The sequence below is a fragment of the Neltuma alba genome, unplaced genomic scaffold, assembly GCF_004799145.2.
Source record: "Neltuma alba isolate B1F8T4 unplaced genomic scaffold, ASM479914v2 tig00006295_pilon, whole genome shotgun sequence".
NCBI lineage: Eukaryota > Viridiplantae > Streptophyta > Magnoliopsida > Fabales > Fabaceae > Neltuma > Neltuma alba.
In genome coordinates, this window is record NW_021634413.1 from 45,021 (window position 1) to 61,598 (window position 16,578).

Sequence of the window (16,578 nt, forward strand, 5' to 3'; positions counted from 1 at the left end):
TCACATTGAAGTTGGAAACGCTCATGATTCCTTCCTTGCACAAAAATTAACTGACGGGGTCATTGGGTTTAGGCAGTTTCCGTATGGGATTAAGGGGGTGTTTGGCAACTAAAAAAAAATACTTCTCAGAAGCACTTTTCTGCAAAACGAAGCAAACTCCTTCACATATTTATTTCGTAAACCATAAAAGCACTTCTGAAACCATGGTTTGATTTCCATCCAAACACCCCTTAAGATACTGTTTGGATAGCAACTAAATTATAGTTTTAAAATTCATTTTATAAGATACAAAATAAATAAATAATAAGAGTCTTGTTTTGACTTATTTTAAAAAATATTTTTATTGTAAATCAAATACCTTTAAGATTAAAGGTCCATTTAGAACAATTTATAAATAGCTTATAAGTAGCTTTTTAATAATAATTTACAGAATATGAGACAAGTATATAAGAAGAGTTTTGTCTTAATTTATATAAAACGTATTTATAGAAAATTTAGCATGATCTCAAACAAGCACTAAAAAAAGCGAGATTAAAAGGCAATGCTTGCTTTCATTAAAGTTCATCACGCAACAGGATACAGACAATACCAATAAAGATAAGAAGGAAAGGCAGGTTGAAAGCTGATGGATGAAAGGTCACCCACATAGCACACACGGCGTTGCCCACAAATTATTTTTGGTGGAATCGCGCGTGTTAGTGGAGGGAAGATGCCAAACGGACGGACCATTGCTTTATTGAAGGCAGAAACAAAAAGCAAACACACTTCAATCCCAACTCAAAGAAATTATCTTAGCACCTTCTGTTCCTCTTATCTATTTGGTGTTGGTAAACCCAACGTAACCTCTCTTGGTTACTCCCAAAAGCTGGGACCCTTCTATTATTGTTCCCAGCAGAACGTTAAATATTCTCAGAGTCTTGCTCGAGATTTGTTCGTTTCTGTGAAACGGGGAGCTGTCCAACTTTGAGAAGAATAATTGAAATTGAAAGCCTAATATTTGTTGCCGCTGTCTTCTTCAAGAACCAGTTCTATTTATAAAGCATCCCTCTGGCCTGGGATGCTCCATAAATCCAGAAGCCACTTGGTAATTAAACCACCTCAAATTGCCAAGGTTTCGGGATTCATACGACAACGAAAAGTGTGCCCCAAATTTAGATTCTCAATGGACAAGCAAAAGAAGGGAGGTTTTTCCACGTTCAGTGAGCATGGCAAAAAGGTTCCCCTGTGGCAAACAGAGTTTGCAAAACAGATGAAAGTAGCCAAGACTGCGACCTATTCAATGTTTATCATTTTGAAGCCGCAAGCCAAGAACCCTTGTACCCAAATTGAAGGTATTTTGCCCTTTTGAAACTGGCACTCGTTATACCTCCGTGAGCCAGGGAGAGCAGGGAAGGAAAAATGCTGGTTTTATTGAACTGCTCGTATCGCAGAGCATTCAGACGTGAAAAGCTCTGGAAAATTAGTGTCTTTAGTGAGAAGCAGATTTCGAGGCTCTGACTCTCTGAGTCCCAAAGTTTTCTTTCTAGTGGAAAAAAATGGTCAAATACAATGGAGCAATGAAAAGAAGAGCGAGATCTGGGGAGGGGCACGGGTCAAAGAGGGAAAAGGACGGGAGAAGCAAGCGTGGGGAACGCGGAAACGGGGGATGGATGTTTGGAACAAGAGAATAACGTTGGGCTCTGAAACATGGGGTTGTATCGTCATCCGCGCATTTATAAGTGGGTAATAGCCCAGCCCATACATCTAAGGTCCGAAACGGCCGTCGTTTGATCAGTGGCTTAAGCACACAAGCTTGGCTTTCTAGCGAAAAAGAGTTAGTTCCCCCACACTGTAATAAACTAATATTCAAATTTCTGTTAAAAAAATATCTACATTTAATGTTTAATAATGTCTGAAACAGAATTGTAAGGATACTTCTAACTATCAAAAGAAAAAGTTTTGCTTTCTCTTTTCCTGATCCCAATTAATCGGTTTCGCATTCTCGCTCCAAGGACTAACGGAACTAAAACCTTCGTTTTTTAAACACCAGCTTCGAACTTAAAAATAACAGGTGACGTTACTATTAGGATAACTAATTCTTAAACTTATCTCTCTGTCTTGAAGGACGCTGAATGGAAGGCGGTAATCAGTAATTGCCGATTAATATTATTGAACTCTCGATTTTTTTGGCCTGATATTGAACTCTCAGTTCACTGCATCTCTTGTTCTCTCTCTCTCTCTCTCAGTTTTTGCTTTCAACTCCAATCGAATACTGTATTGGACATTGTTTCAGAGATTCCGACCGAGTTCGGCCTTCCCACTTTGGACTTCCAATTTTTTTACCCCCCCGCCTGAGCATAGCAATAGAATATAATGCTGTGGTCATCATCCACCCAGAATAAAATAATTAGTCAGAAAAATAAACATTAAAATAAACCTGCTTATTGTAATTGTTCTTAAATATAGGTCAATTCTTTCAAATATTTTACTTAGGTGGTTAAATTAGGGATAAGCCCCATCACTAAAGTGTTCGGAATTTTATTGAAAACATTCGTAAGATAGGTGTGAGTATCTTGGCTTCTGTCATCTAATTTAAATACTCACTTTTATATAGGTATTAAACTGTATTTTACCCGAGTTTTTGTTGAGTTTGTTTCCATAGATAAGTAGGGTACATTGTAATTGCAAGATAAAGAGACTCGGACCGCACTATATTAATTACTGAGCTGGTCTTTCGTTCCTTAAATTTGGGTATTATTTAAAAAATCTGATATGACATTAGAAAAAATGAATTAAATTTCAACATAAACTCAAATTGAAATTTATAAAATAAGCCACACTTTTTTTTCAAAAAATAAATTATTTTAAAACATTATATTTATTGTTCTTTTTCAAACTAATTTACTTAATTTGTACACTGATATATAATCTAACTATAGATATAGATATTTTAAAAATAATTAAATAATTTTTTAGCTTTTTTAATTTTTTTCAAATACCAAATCTTATATTAAGAACTAAACCTACTTTGAACGACATGGGAAACTGTGGAATTAAAGTGGAGAGACACAAATATTTGAAACAAGAGTGCAAAAGTGATGGACGTAAAAATGGTGCGGGAACGTATCATAGCTTGCGGAGAACAAGAACAAAAGTGAGGGGCTGGATATGGTGGTGGTGGTGGATGGCGAATTGTTGATCCAGGAGAGAGGCGTAGGTGTCGAACAAAGATTCGAGGGGGACTGAGTCTCCGAAGTGGTTGGTCATGATTGATTCTTGGATGGCCCTCACCGCCATCGCCACCCTCTTCCCGTAGCTGATTCCGCCTTCTGTCTCTGCCCTGTCACCACTCTCCGATGCAGAAACGACGAGCCTCTCCACCTCAAACGACCCCTCCCTCCTCACACCCTCCTCTATCTCCTCCCTCGACGCTGCGTAGAATGGCACTTCGTATGAATCCACCTTCTCTTCCTCCACTTCTCCCTGGATAGTTTTTTTTAATAAAATATTTAAACTTAAATCGTCTAAATAGAACGATCCAAATGTTAAAGGAAGCCATGTACCTTGGACACCAAAATGGCGAAGGAACGAGCAAGAATTTCCCACAAGAAAGAATCGCCTCGGTCAACGTGTTCTGGTCCTCTTCTTCCCAGAAATATCAGCACCATTCTCCCCCCGGCGACCACCTCTGCCGATCTCGCTCTAAGAAACTTCCAGAAATCTTCTCGGAATTGCTTATAATATGCCCTCGCCACTTCTTCAGGACTTGATCCACAAATGTAGATGCAACCCTTGTTTATTGACTTCCCTTCCTCGTCGTACAGTTCTGGAGGAACCTGCATATCATCATCACTCGTCAGCATTAGCTACGTTCTTCGTTACATGTGCCCACTGAGCTACAACATATATAGGACGTGTGACTCACCCTGGAAAGCCAGTGAAGACTGTAGGAGGAGTGCACAAAGTGCAAGGAACTGTTTGGGAAAAGTCTTCCATAAAAAGAGCCAGGGTAAGCTCCCATGAAGATGGAAGGAGAAGATCCAGGTTCTGTTTCGGGCCAGAGCGACATCAGGAAATCTGGCAGCGCCCTAAAGATTGAGTTGAAGTCGTTGGTGGGAAGATCGTTGAGGTAGACCCTTAACTCAGAGGCTGGTTGGTGAATCTTCTGGCTTATCTTTTGGATGGATTCAAAGATGTCTCTGATGATGGAGAGTGTGTTAGGTCCGCTGGAACATCCCAAATCCGCAATGCCCAAGCTCTTGGGGGTGCTTGCAAGGTACAGCTCCTCCACCGTCTCTATTATAATGTGTTTCACCCTATCACTTCCTTTCTTCTGCAGTAGGTACCAGTGTTATTTTCATAATTAAACCAACAGAAAAAAGAATGTCTAGCTCGAAATGACAAAAGTTTGGAGAAGAGAAAGAAGACATAGTACCTGCAGAGAGGAGTTTTTGGCGTAGCTTGTGCTACCAATTCCTCCAGTCATGTGAAACACTTTCTGTACATCCATCTTGAACCGAGCTAGCTATAGTATCACTTGATTTCTTGAGGCTTTTTCGTCCGCTTTTAAATTTGGATGAATCCTTTCTTTCTATATGCTTCGCTTTCTGCTCTTTCATTGGATATATATATATATATATAGTGGCACGAGCTATAATCATTATTCTACAGATTCTCCACCAGTGACAAGTGCAGCAGGCCTCACTGTTACAAAGCACATCCCTAAATTGACAAGGCCAAGTCTGGGTTGCTTTTTGTAGTTGTCCAAATATAATTGAAGTTACATAAAAAGGTTAGACTTAAGTGGTATGGCGTGGGCAAAACAGCAATGCGGTTATGATTGAGTAGAGGGAGTGGACCAACTTGTGAGGGAACCAGTCAGAACAGCAAGCTTTGAGTCTATCAAATCATCAGTGTTCGTATCCGCATGATAATTTGATCCCTTTAACTTGATTTATGAAAGTCTAAAGACACCATTGGGAGAGGACACGTGTAGGCCAAGGGGTGTGAGTGTTGATGATGATGACCCAATCACTGTGCATAGTGGCCGCTGCTACTAATAGTGCCATGAAAACGACACATTTCCTTTGTACCTCCGGCTGTGGCAGAATTGATTGCAATCATTCAGGGGCTTAATCTTTGCTGGACTAGAGGATATAGGAACATTGTCGTATACTCAGATAGTATTGAAGCTTTAGACTTTTGCAATAGGGGTACTGATTGTAATTATCCTTTTCGTGACCTAGTTGATGAAGTTTGGAAAATCATTCGCAGAGAATGACAGGTCTTAGGGAGTGTTTGGCAACCACAAAAAGTGATTTTTAGAAGCACTTTTCTACAAAACGAGACAAACTCTCACATATTTATTTCATAAACCGTAAAAACTTCTAAACTATAGTTTGGTTTCCATCCAAACACCCTCTTATTGATGTATAGTCCTAGAGAAAACCTTGCTACTGCTGATTATCTCGCTAGAGTTTCCCATTTTATGGAAGTTAATTTTTGTATCTTTAATAAATCTCTACCTTAACTTGAAAGGGTAGATCTTGATGAAGAAAGTTAGTCTTTGTAATACTTTGATCCGTTGAACAGCAAGTTATCTGGTTCTTACTCAAAAAAAAAAACGACACATTTCATACAGTCAGGTGCATGAACCCGCAAACGTACGGGACCATACATAATTTTGCCCTCGCCTCTGCACGATTAAGCTGGTTAGCATTTACTCACTTCTGCTTCGCGTATTAATTAGTTACTACACTAGTTTTGCAAATGGAATAAGAAACTAGCATAGGGTTTCCATAAATAACTAAATATAATTAAGTTCTCAACCAATACAAGAGAGAAGAAAGAGAGAAAACAGTAAACAAGTCCTTATGTGCTGGTGCCTGGGGGTTGTGGCGCTAGACGTCACAAGTAATTCATCAGTAAATGCTAGTCGAGTAGTAAAATGTAATGATATAGCTTCAAGGGAAATTAAACAGACTGTATTGCTGCACACATACTCGCAAAAATTCAAAAGAATTGTATTTGAATTCGCCTAATTGTGAAGTATTATTGGAGTCGAAGAGTTCGTAGAAAAGCTAATTACTAGCATTCCCGTCACTCGTGTTCTAGAGAAGGGGCCATCGAAAATTTTATAGATATACTTATTTAGATAATGTTAGCTTGATATTTTGACAATGATGCTGGTAGGGAGTGCACAAAAGGAGTATGAGGAGGTACTAGAAAGGAAAAAAGAAACGATAAAAAAAGAAGGAGGGAGAGGGGCCAAAAACCACAAGGCAGCAAATGGCAGCACTTTTGTCAATGTCTGTAAAGCTTTATCTTCTTCCAATATAGTGCGTCTGGCACTCACATGTTAGGGACCAGAGAGATGTGTTAATGATAATAACAGTTGAGTATGAACTGGGACTCTCCAAGACTGATAAAGAGAAAAGAGACCCCCCCCTTCCCACCATTGATACGGTTGGAACAGGTCTGGCAAGCAAGCGCGATTACTTTTAGGAGTAGGCCTGCAAATGCGTATGGTGGAGGGGCATCAGTAAGGGTTAATATATGAACTTTGCGTATTGCAGTGAAACTTGTTTGATGAGTCACTACTTAGTAAAGATTGGTTTTACTGTGGGAAGTTGACAATTTCAGTGCTAAGGTGGTTTAAGAAAACCATGATGTGCTGAACTCAAGCATGTACGGGAGTGGTTTTGTTAATGTTATGCTATACCAAAGAGTATGGTCCACTGACTAGCAGTTGACAAATATGAGTTTTGACGCAAAACAGTTAGTTATCTTGCTAGTGTTCAGCTTTTTATCTAATCAATCCGCTATGAGACTAAAGAAAAGCATCATGACCACAAGAATTTGCCAAGGGCTTTTAAAGCGTTAAAGCCGAGTTTGATAAGGAAAGAAAATGACTGATTTAGGATGGCTTCAAATATGAGCGTACATTGTAAGCCTTATCTACACATCACACTCGATCTATATATCAACTATACATCAAGTAAAAAGATATGTTTTTGTTAAAGATTTAAAAAAAGTAAGAAGCAAGTGAGTTGACAATGAGGAGAAGGAAGGATTAGGCAGGCGCACTTTGATGTGGAAAGTGAAAGGGATTAGACACTTAATGTGTGAAAGTGAAGGGGTAAGCAGAAAGCACGCAAGTTGATGTTTAGCCCCTACTTCGTCTCCCCCTCTCCGTCCTCCATCTTTCGCTTCTCTACCACTCCACGGTATGTGCCCATTTTAAGGGTAGGAACATTCCAGAGACTTTCACAAAGTGATTCTTGAACTAAAACTTGTTGGATTAAACTCCTCTTTTTAGGCTTATTAACTAAACTCGCATCATGAATTATTATATATACTCTTGGACTTTGTAAGACTTTTCCCTCGACATGCCTACACAAAGTATTTTATCAATGAATTTTTTCCCAATTTAAACACAACAAATACTTTATTCTTGTTTAGAGTATGAAAAAAATTATTGTTTCACTCAAGATTTATATGCTTACATGCATATATAAATCATATACTTATCGTGTTATTATTGAAAAATCAAACACCTGTGTCTTAGTTAGTCAGCTTGTTCAAAAAATTTAAATAACTAAATAATATAAGTTCCATATTTTGATTATTTAGGAAGCCCTTGATTTAAAATTATACCTGCTCCCTGAGATATATCAATATATATCTATATATCTATATAACTATATAAAGAACTTATGGAGAATTACAATCAAGTCCCGAAAAAGAGAAATAATTACTAAAAAGTCTCAATAACAATCTAAATGGCATGTAATGACAAGTTTTAGAGTGAAGAATGACAACCTTTGAAACTTATTTTGTAATTTTTTCCTTCCTTGGAACCTCATTGCAATTCTCTCAAGAACTTATGATTATATTTAGGGAGAATATTACAATAAGATTCTAGAGAAAGAAAATATTTACAAAACAAATATCAAAAGTTGTTATTTATACTTCAAAACTTATTATTATACATTGCTTATATTATTATTGAGATTTTTTACTAATTATTTTCCTTTCTTAGAATCTTATTGTAAATCTTCCTTATATATAGTGTGATGGGTGGCTCTGTCTAATCTGTTTTTGGGTACAAGCCTTCTAATTTTGTAATCGTTGTTTTCAGCCCTGAGTTTTTTAGGGCTTGTTTGGTTTCTTATTTTGAAAACAATTTTTTGTTTTTAAAAACAGAAAAATTAAAAAACTTGTTTCGCAATTTGTTTTTAGTTAATTGTTTTAAAAAACAAAAAAAAAATAATATGTTTTTAAAAAATGAAAACCAAAAAAACCTTTACATGTTTTTTTTTTGTTTTTGTGTTTTTTATTTTTTTTATTTTGAGAAATTGAAGAAATCTTCTTCTTTTTTCCTCTACTACCTACTACTTATCACTACTGGTGATAATTACCACTTGTCAAAGTGTAATTTTTTTTATATATATATTTTCAAATGTGATTTTTTTAAAATTATTTTCCAAACAAAGTTTTTGTTTTTTGTTTTCAAAACCTGTTCTTAAAAACAATTGACAATAAGAAAACAAAAAACGAGAACAAACATGCCCTTAATCCTTTATTGGAGCTTGATCCAACAATTTGTCGCGCTGGCTCAATATTTCTTCGTTCTCGATACCCCCTGTACTGGTATAGCCCAAGATTCCTTGTTCAGAAGGAGCAAGGACGAATCCTGTAGGCCCATACTACTTTTGGGCCAACAGAGGCCCATACCAACGGAGTTAAAGGGAAATCCCTATCTGCCCTTCAGGCTAGATATATAAGAACACCCCTTAGATAAAGATAATTTAATCAAATTAAATAACATGTCTCAAATATAATATCCCGAGCACTGTACATCAAGGAACAAAAAACCGGACCGGACATTAAACCGGTTGAGGTAGTGGTTCAAGGGTTAATGGGTCAGACCGGGGTCAACTCGGGATCAAACCGGTCATATTAAAATAATATAATTTAATTAAAAATGACAAAATATAACAATAATAATAATTACTAATAACAAAATATAAAGAAATACAATAAGAATTTGATTGTAATAATAATAAAGTACAACAATATTGAGAATTTTGATCTTTATAATTTTTTCAATAACTAAATTAATAGTTATTGATGCCAAACTCATCATCAAAATTCATTTAAATCTATAATAATTGAGATATTAGGAGTTAAATAAAAAAAAAAGATAAATATCAATATATTTATTTAAACTGGTTCATTACCGGTTCATACCGGTTTTTACCGGTTTTCACCGGTTCACACCGGTTTGACCGGTTCAATCCGGTTTGAACCGGTCCCCGGTTTAACTTATGAACCGGACCGGACCACTGACCAATTCACCGGTTTACCGGTTGAACCGGCCGGTCCGGTCCGGTTTTTTTTACATTGCTGTGCATTAATGTTTTCAGACACAATTAGAATGAAATGGGATGATGCCGTAAGTCCTTCCCAAAAGGATGCTACTATCTCTGGTTCTTAATATAAGACATTGTTTAATTTTTGTTTTGATTTTAAATATAATACTCCAATTCATTCTGTCTCTTATATTTATACATTTTTTCCTAATATAATCATTTTAACAATGATGGTTGTAATTAATATACTTAATTAATAAAGATATTTATTTATTACAAATAAGTAATACTCCTCCGGTCCTTATTATAAGACCCAATTTGACTTTTTATTTGGTCCTAATTATAAAACCCAATCCATTTTCTCTCTTATATTTATGCATTTTTTCCCAAGATAATCCTTCTAATAATGATAGTTTTAGCCAATATACTTAATTAGCAAGGATATTTTAGGAATAACAATACTTATTTATTATAAATAACCAACTTAACTTACTTCCTTAATCTCCTCAAATAAGTCAATTGGGTCTTATAATTAGGACCGGAGGAGTATAATTTTTTTTTCCTTAAGCTTTTCAACTTACTCAATTAGTTTTATAATTAGAACCGGAAATAGGACTTGGAAAAGAGTTAAAATCAAGAGCCTACCTACACGTGCATCTCTCAAGGTCAAACCCTCATCTCCCGTCGTTGGAAAAAAACAAAAAAAACAAAACAAATGGAAGGTGGGAGATGGTGCCAGCTTAACTAGTAACAACCACGTGGCACGAGTTCAGATCACAGGATCCGCATAAATTACAATCGCAGCGGTTGCCCCAGATGTGCCCAACTGCTCATGCATAGTACTGTGATGTGAGCCAGGAAGCGCATCTTTCTCTTCGCACTCATCCCACTTCCTTTTTCTCCCCCCTCCACCCGCCCCCCTTCCCGATCTCTAAAATGGCGGACCTCAATAACGTTCTTCTAGTATTCTGCATTGGGACTCTCGACACCAAACTCCAGGAGCTCCGTTTCCTCTCTGATTCAGTTCGCTCCAATCTCAATCACTTCTCCAACCATTCTTCTGTCAAGGTACTTAGCTACTATCTTGCTGTCTGAGTGAAAATTCTACTCCCTGCAACTGTCTTTGTTCGATGATGCGAGAATACAAAAATCAGTGAATTTCAAATTTTATTCAGTTAATTGATTGTGCACGCGAAATTATCGAACATAGAATGCATTTGTCATCTTTGCGTGTACCAGATGTTGCTCAAGCTGAAAACATGTTTACGTTCCACTCAAATTAGAACAACTTGCTAAATTCTCCTTGGAAAATTTATTATGCGACTTGACTTGTTTATATATGTTAGAAGTAGTTGTTAACCTTTTGTTCGTGGAATTACAGGTAGAGGTGGTGGTGGTTGATGTGTCTGCTGGTCCAAACGAGGCAGACAGTTTAGATGATTTTTCTTTTGTTTGCAGAAAAGATGTTCTCTCTTGCTATGGGGGATCAAATGGGCAGGCTCCAACATCGCTTCCGGATGACAGAGGCAGAGCTGTTGCAATTATGAGTCAAGCGCTTGAACAGTTCTTAAAGAAATCCCATCGAGTTCTTGCTGGAGTTATTGGTATAGGGGGCAGTGGGGGGACTTCTCTAATGTCGTCCCCCTTCAGATCCCTTCCAGTTGGTATACCTAAGATTCTTGTATCGACGGTAGCAAGTGGTCAAACTGAACCTTACATTGGAACATCAGACTTAGTGTTGTTCCCATCAATTGTGGACATTGCCGGTATTAACAGCGTCGGTAGGGTCATCTTATCTAATGCAGCTGCTGCTTTTGCCGGCATGGTTAGAGGAAGGATTCAGAGCCTCAAAGATTCTCGTGTCCAAGATAAACCTACAGTTGGTATAACTATGTTTGGAGTTACCACTTCTTGTGTCAATGCTGTCAAAGATAGATTGCGCAATGAAGGCTATGAGACATTGATCTTCCATGCAACCGGAGTTGGCGGCAGGGCCATGGAGAACTTAGTTAGAGAAGGATTTATACAGGTATTTGGAAGCCCCCCGCGGCACCCCCCCCCCAGGGGGGTGTCCTTACCTATCTATCAACTTTTTCAAAGAAGTGGAGTTTTTCTTGTTTAGAAGATCAACATAAGAAAATTCCTCAGTGAATTTGAAAACGAGTTTGCTGTTAATGCTTACATCACCTTTATGATAAACCAATCTCTAATTGACATGCTTGTTACTTAGTACTGGGAGGAGATGTCTTATATTTATGTAGAACTTTCAAGGCTAAACTCTGAAGCCTCACATCTTTTGGAATATTACGTACAGAGGGACATTGTGATTCATCAGATGAATTATGATAACCTTTTGGAATTACTAATGTTACCTTGATTTTAGATTCTTTTTATGTTTTCCTGCTTCTATCTGCACTTTTTCATGCATAGCCTTTTCTTTCAACTTTTCTTAGGGTGTTCTGGATGTCACTACAACAGAGGTAGCAGACTATATAGTTGGAGGTGTCATGGCTTGTGATAATTCACGCTTCAATGCTATCATAGAGAAGAAAGTCCCTTTAGTCCTTAGCGTGGGAGCATTAGACATGGTGAACTTTGGAGCCAAAGATACCATACCTCACCAATTTCAGCAGAGAAATACTTACGAACATAATAAGCAGGTCATAAATCGGTTTGTATATTCTTTATTGGTTTCTGTGCGAATACGGAATAACTGTCATATTTTGCCTGGGCCGTTGTTTGAGTTTGATATTGATATTGCTGCAGATGATTTTGTCAGTCTTTTTATGCAAATGGAAATTAGCCTCCTCTCTACACTTTCTTATAGAGAGCAAAAGCCTTGTAGTTTTATCCGTGTTTTTTCCGTCTTGCAAATGCATGTTATCATCTGCTTGAATTAGAGATGTCTGATGCAATTTGACGACCGAGATAGTTTTGTGTCTGAGGTAACATTATAGATAATTCTTATCTTTCCAGGTTTCGCTCATGCGAACAACAGTAGAAGAGAACAAAAAATTTGCTGATTTCATAGCAAATAAACTGAACAAATCATCATCTAAGATATGTGTTTGTCTTCCAGAAAAGGGTGTATCTGCTTTAGATGCACCAGGAAAGCCTTTTTATGATCCAGAAGCAACAAGTGCTCTTATTCATGAATTAAAAAGTCTAATTCAGACAAATGATGATAGACAGGTACACTTATTGCCCAGTATTGGCTTTTCCCCTTAATTGTAACCTTCAGTTCTGCTTATATTGCTTAAAAACATCTTTATAAATTATTTTTAAGAAGTCTTGTATTATGCAGGTGGAAGTATATCCATACCATATCAATGATCCTGAATTTGCAAATGCATTGGTTGATTCATTCCTAGAGATCAATGATAAAAATACTAACAATTCTAGTCATCCACAAGTTGCCATTTCTGGATCCGTTGAAACCTCTCATGGGGATGATGTTTCAACTGCATCAAGCATCGGAACCGTTCTTTACACACCAAGTGACTTCCCAGATGCAAGACCAGGTTCTAGTTTGAATTAACATTTTTTGCCTTGAAAATATTGGTTACATGTCTACTTTCAATAATGGCTAAAAGAAGTCAAATAAAGTTATGGTATACAACACGCCTTATTCTTGTATTGAATTGCCTAGACTGTTCTTAATGAAGCTTGGTATCCCTTATCTTGTTTACTTGAAGGAAGATGTCTTGTCCTCCATGACTCGTACTGGAGTAGTTTAAGTTACAACTGGTCTATGGCATGTTGATATGTCATTAAGATCATCTCTCTTTGTGGTTGACCTTGGAGCAGTTAAACATCATTATGCATTTAAGTGTGCACAATTCTCAGGGGAGATTCTCTCCCATATCAGAGACTCTCTGGAGAGAGAACATCTTAGAAGAAAAAAGCATATGATCTGTGAGGAATGATACTGTCCAGAATCATCCGATCTTGCCAAAAAAAGTTCGAATTCCCCACTGGGTTGTCAGCAACAAAATTACGTTTTTTTTCCCTGCACTATTTAGTTCTTTGCTTGGAACCTGAACTATGTTGATCTGACAACTATTTATCCGTTCTAATGGCCTTTTTCCCCCCTTGGTGTGTTATCTAGGCAAAAATAGCTGGTGCAAATTTTACCATTGTTTTAGGCAGTTTTTTTTTTTTTGGGTTTCCTCATGCCTGAACTCTGAGCACTGTTGTTTTCTAACTGGCAGAAACTGTGGATAAAACACAGCAGATCTTACAGCAATTGAGGCATCAAATAGATAAAGGAATTCCTATAATAGGAGCTGGTGCTGGAACAGGAATATCTGCCAAGTTTGAAGAAGTTGGAGGGGTTGATCTGATTGTGGTGTACAATTCAGGGCGTTTCCGCATGGCCGGCAGAGGATCTTTGGCAGGATTGTTACCTTTTGCTGATGCCAATGCTGTAGTGCTTGACATGGCCAATGAAGTTTTGCCAGTATGCTTTCATTGTTTTGTTCCATCCCAGTGCTTTGCGCATATAATCAATTGGTTTTTCATATGTCGCTTAATTTTAAGAGAAGATATTTTAAAATAGTTGATAAAAAGGTGTGATGAGTGATGGGACCACTTAGTTTGGTTGCTTCTGCCCTTGATTCTTATATCAGCATTTTTTGCCTTGGTAAGCTTGATTTTGAAAAATAAGATGAAAGTAAAGGGTTTGACTTTGTTATTTTGACTGATCTGCTTCTCATATGAACACTACTGAACAAAGATTTGCATGAAATCATTTTGGCACTAGCCATCTTCTGCCGTGGTAACTTACCGTTGAGGTCAATTACAAGTAGCTTTTATATCCTTAATTTCTTACTTTTGGAGTAAGGTTCATTATTTTATAACTGATAGCCAATATGTTGAGATTTTGAATATGGTTAGGGGGTTTGCCAAATTTTCTTCTCATCCTCTGTTTTGGTTTTCTTAGTCACATCGAAATTTTCTTTACAGGTGGTGAAGAAGGTTCCCGTTCTTGCTGGTGTATGTGGAACTGATCCCTTCCGACGAATGGATTACTTCCTCAACCAGGTGGAATCAACGGGATTCTGTGGGGTGCAGAATTTTCCTACTGTTGGGCTATTTGATGGTAACTTTAGACAAAATCTTGAAGAAACAGGAATGGGTTACAGGTAGGTGTGACTTGTGAGGAAATACTTCTTCAAATATTATACTAGTTGGATTGCTACATCTCTTGCAACTTTTTTCTTTCCAATGACCAGCTTGGAAGTTGAAATGATCCATAAAGCCCATAAGTTGGGTCTTTTGACAACCCCGTATGCATTCAACCAAGATGAAGCAATCGCAATGGCTAAAGTGGGTGCTGATATTATAGTGGCCCATATGGGTCTCACTACAGCAGGCTCCATAGGAGCAAAAACAGCTGTTTCCCTTGAGGAAAGCGTAGTTCGTGTACAAGCTATTGCGGATGCGGCACATAGGATCAATCCGAGGGTCATTGTGCTCTGCCATGGAGGTAAAAAGATCACCTAGCAGTGTTATGTTTCTTTTTTCAACATTTTCATGCTTTTTTCTACGAAATTTACTGCTTAGGATTGTGAATAGATCTTTACGTTGTCTTTTGTTTTAGCCATATAGTGAACCATGGGAGCAATAACCTCCCGCACCAATGTCGTATCTCGCAACTGTTTATGAATAAAAGCACATGCTGCACGTTGCAGGTCCTATATCTGGTCCGAAAGAGGCAGAATTCATATTAAAGAGAACCAAGGGGGTCCATGGCTTTTATGGAGCTTCAAGCATGGAAAGGCTGCCAGTGGAACAGGCAATAACAAGCACAATTAAACAGTACAAATCAATCGCTATTAATTGAGGCACAACTTGTTTGTGATCTATGAATGCCAATATTATGTAACATAATCATTGTCATGTTTTGTGAATGCTTAATACATAATAAAATTTTGAGGAACTGAGGATGTGAAGATTCGGAAATAATGAGGCAAGAGCAATGTATAATTTCACTTACAGAAGAAACCAATGTGGGTTTGAAAATGTATTCGTCATTCGATCGGCTATCCTTTGAGTTGAATGGCGCAAAATCATTGCGGCTTGTGTCCTCTTCTGCTTCTCACGGAATCACGTACGCTCCATGCCCTGTTACACATGAAATAGTCCTCTCCTATTCGAAGAGCCTCTGCGCGGCATGAACCAGAGTCGACGTTAAAAGGAAAAGTTCAAAGATGCATGCACTAGACATGGTGGTTTCGTAGACGGTTATCTCTTAAAAAGTTACTTCATGTTCCTTCTAGTTATGTTTCTTACCTGCCTGAGTGTTCGAAATCTAAAATATATTAAGTTCGATGTCCACTAACTGGGTGATGAATCAAAGTTCTGTAACCTTGAGACGAATCTTAACAAATTGTCATGCTATTTTGAGATAAAGACATGTATGTGTCTAATTCTCTAAAATAAAATAAAAAAAGAAGAAGAAGGAAATATGAGTGCCAAAAGAAAATTGTAGGAAGGATAGTAGGACATATTAAGTCTTATGTTGAAACCTAATTCTCAGAAAATATCTAATACTAGCTATTTTGAAAAATTGTGTGTTTGAAACAAAACAATGAAAGATGTACTTTATGGAGTCCTTAATCAATTATTTAAATATATCCTCGTAATAGTTTGCTTGCATAAAAATTTAATCGCATAAGATATTGGACAATATGATGATTAAATGTAATGTTAAATCTTAAAATAGAAGTAAGATATTCTATCCTATCAGTTTTAGCATTTAATTATTTTAAATAGAAGTAAAATATTGTGTAATTCCGTGAATCATATTATTCAATACTCATCTTGGACTTTAGAGCTGTATATTCCGAGCTTTTGTCTTGGGATTTCAGATCTGGCCATCGAAAGTGCTTCTTTATTTTGTTCCTTCCTTTTTTTCTCCTTGCTTGATGGGCATGCCTGCCGCCAGCTTGATTTACTGTAGCTACAGATGATATGTAAATTGAGCTATGGCTTTTTAGCCTTTTAGAATACCATGAAAACAAATTTTCGAAATATTAATTGAAGTAATAATGCAAGGTACCTTTTATAATATCTATACGTCGGTCCCAGAACTTAAGGGCCCGTTCAGAATAATGTTGAAAAGTATTTATAAGTACATTTTATATAAATCGAGACAAATTTTTTTTTTTCGTAAATTATAATTAAAAAATTACTTATAAACTATTCTAAATAGATCCTAAAT

The 16,578-nt window shown here is 37.1% G+C and overlaps 2 protein-coding genes across 2 annotated transcripts; one reads left to right on the top strand and one right to left on the bottom strand.

Annotated features, from left to right (window-relative positions):
- Window positions 1–2,967: 2,967 nt before the first annotated feature.
- On the bottom strand, window positions 2,968–4,586 carry LOC114750038 (jasmonate O-methyltransferase-like). The gene is made up of 4 exons (XM_028938582.1): window positions 4,415–4,586; window positions 3,905–4,312; window positions 3,543–3,815; window positions 2,968–3,462 (listed from the first exon to the last, which is right to left on the bottom strand). The coding sequence occupies exons 1-4, from the start codon at window positions 4,487–4,489 to the stop codon at window positions 3,106–3,108; spliced, it is 1,113 nt and encodes a 370-aa protein (XP_028794415.1). The 5' UTR covers window positions 4,490–4,586; the 3' UTR covers window positions 2,968–3,105.
- Window positions 4,587–10,232: 5,646 nt separating this feature from the next.
- On the top strand, window positions 10,233–15,352 carry LOC114750034 (UPF0261 protein mll9388-like). The gene is made up of 9 exons (XM_028938579.1): window positions 10,233–10,421; window positions 10,735–11,382; window positions 11,807–12,013; window positions 12,330–12,545; window positions 12,658–12,874; window positions 13,565–13,812; window positions 14,319–14,497; window positions 14,588–14,841; window positions 15,047–15,352. The coding sequence occupies exons 1-9, from the start codon at window positions 10,290–10,292 to the stop codon at window positions 15,196–15,198; spliced, it is 2,253 nt and encodes a 750-aa protein (XP_028794412.1). The 5' UTR covers window positions 10,233–10,289; the 3' UTR covers window positions 15,199–15,352.
- Window positions 15,353–16,578: the final 1,226 nt, after the last annotated feature.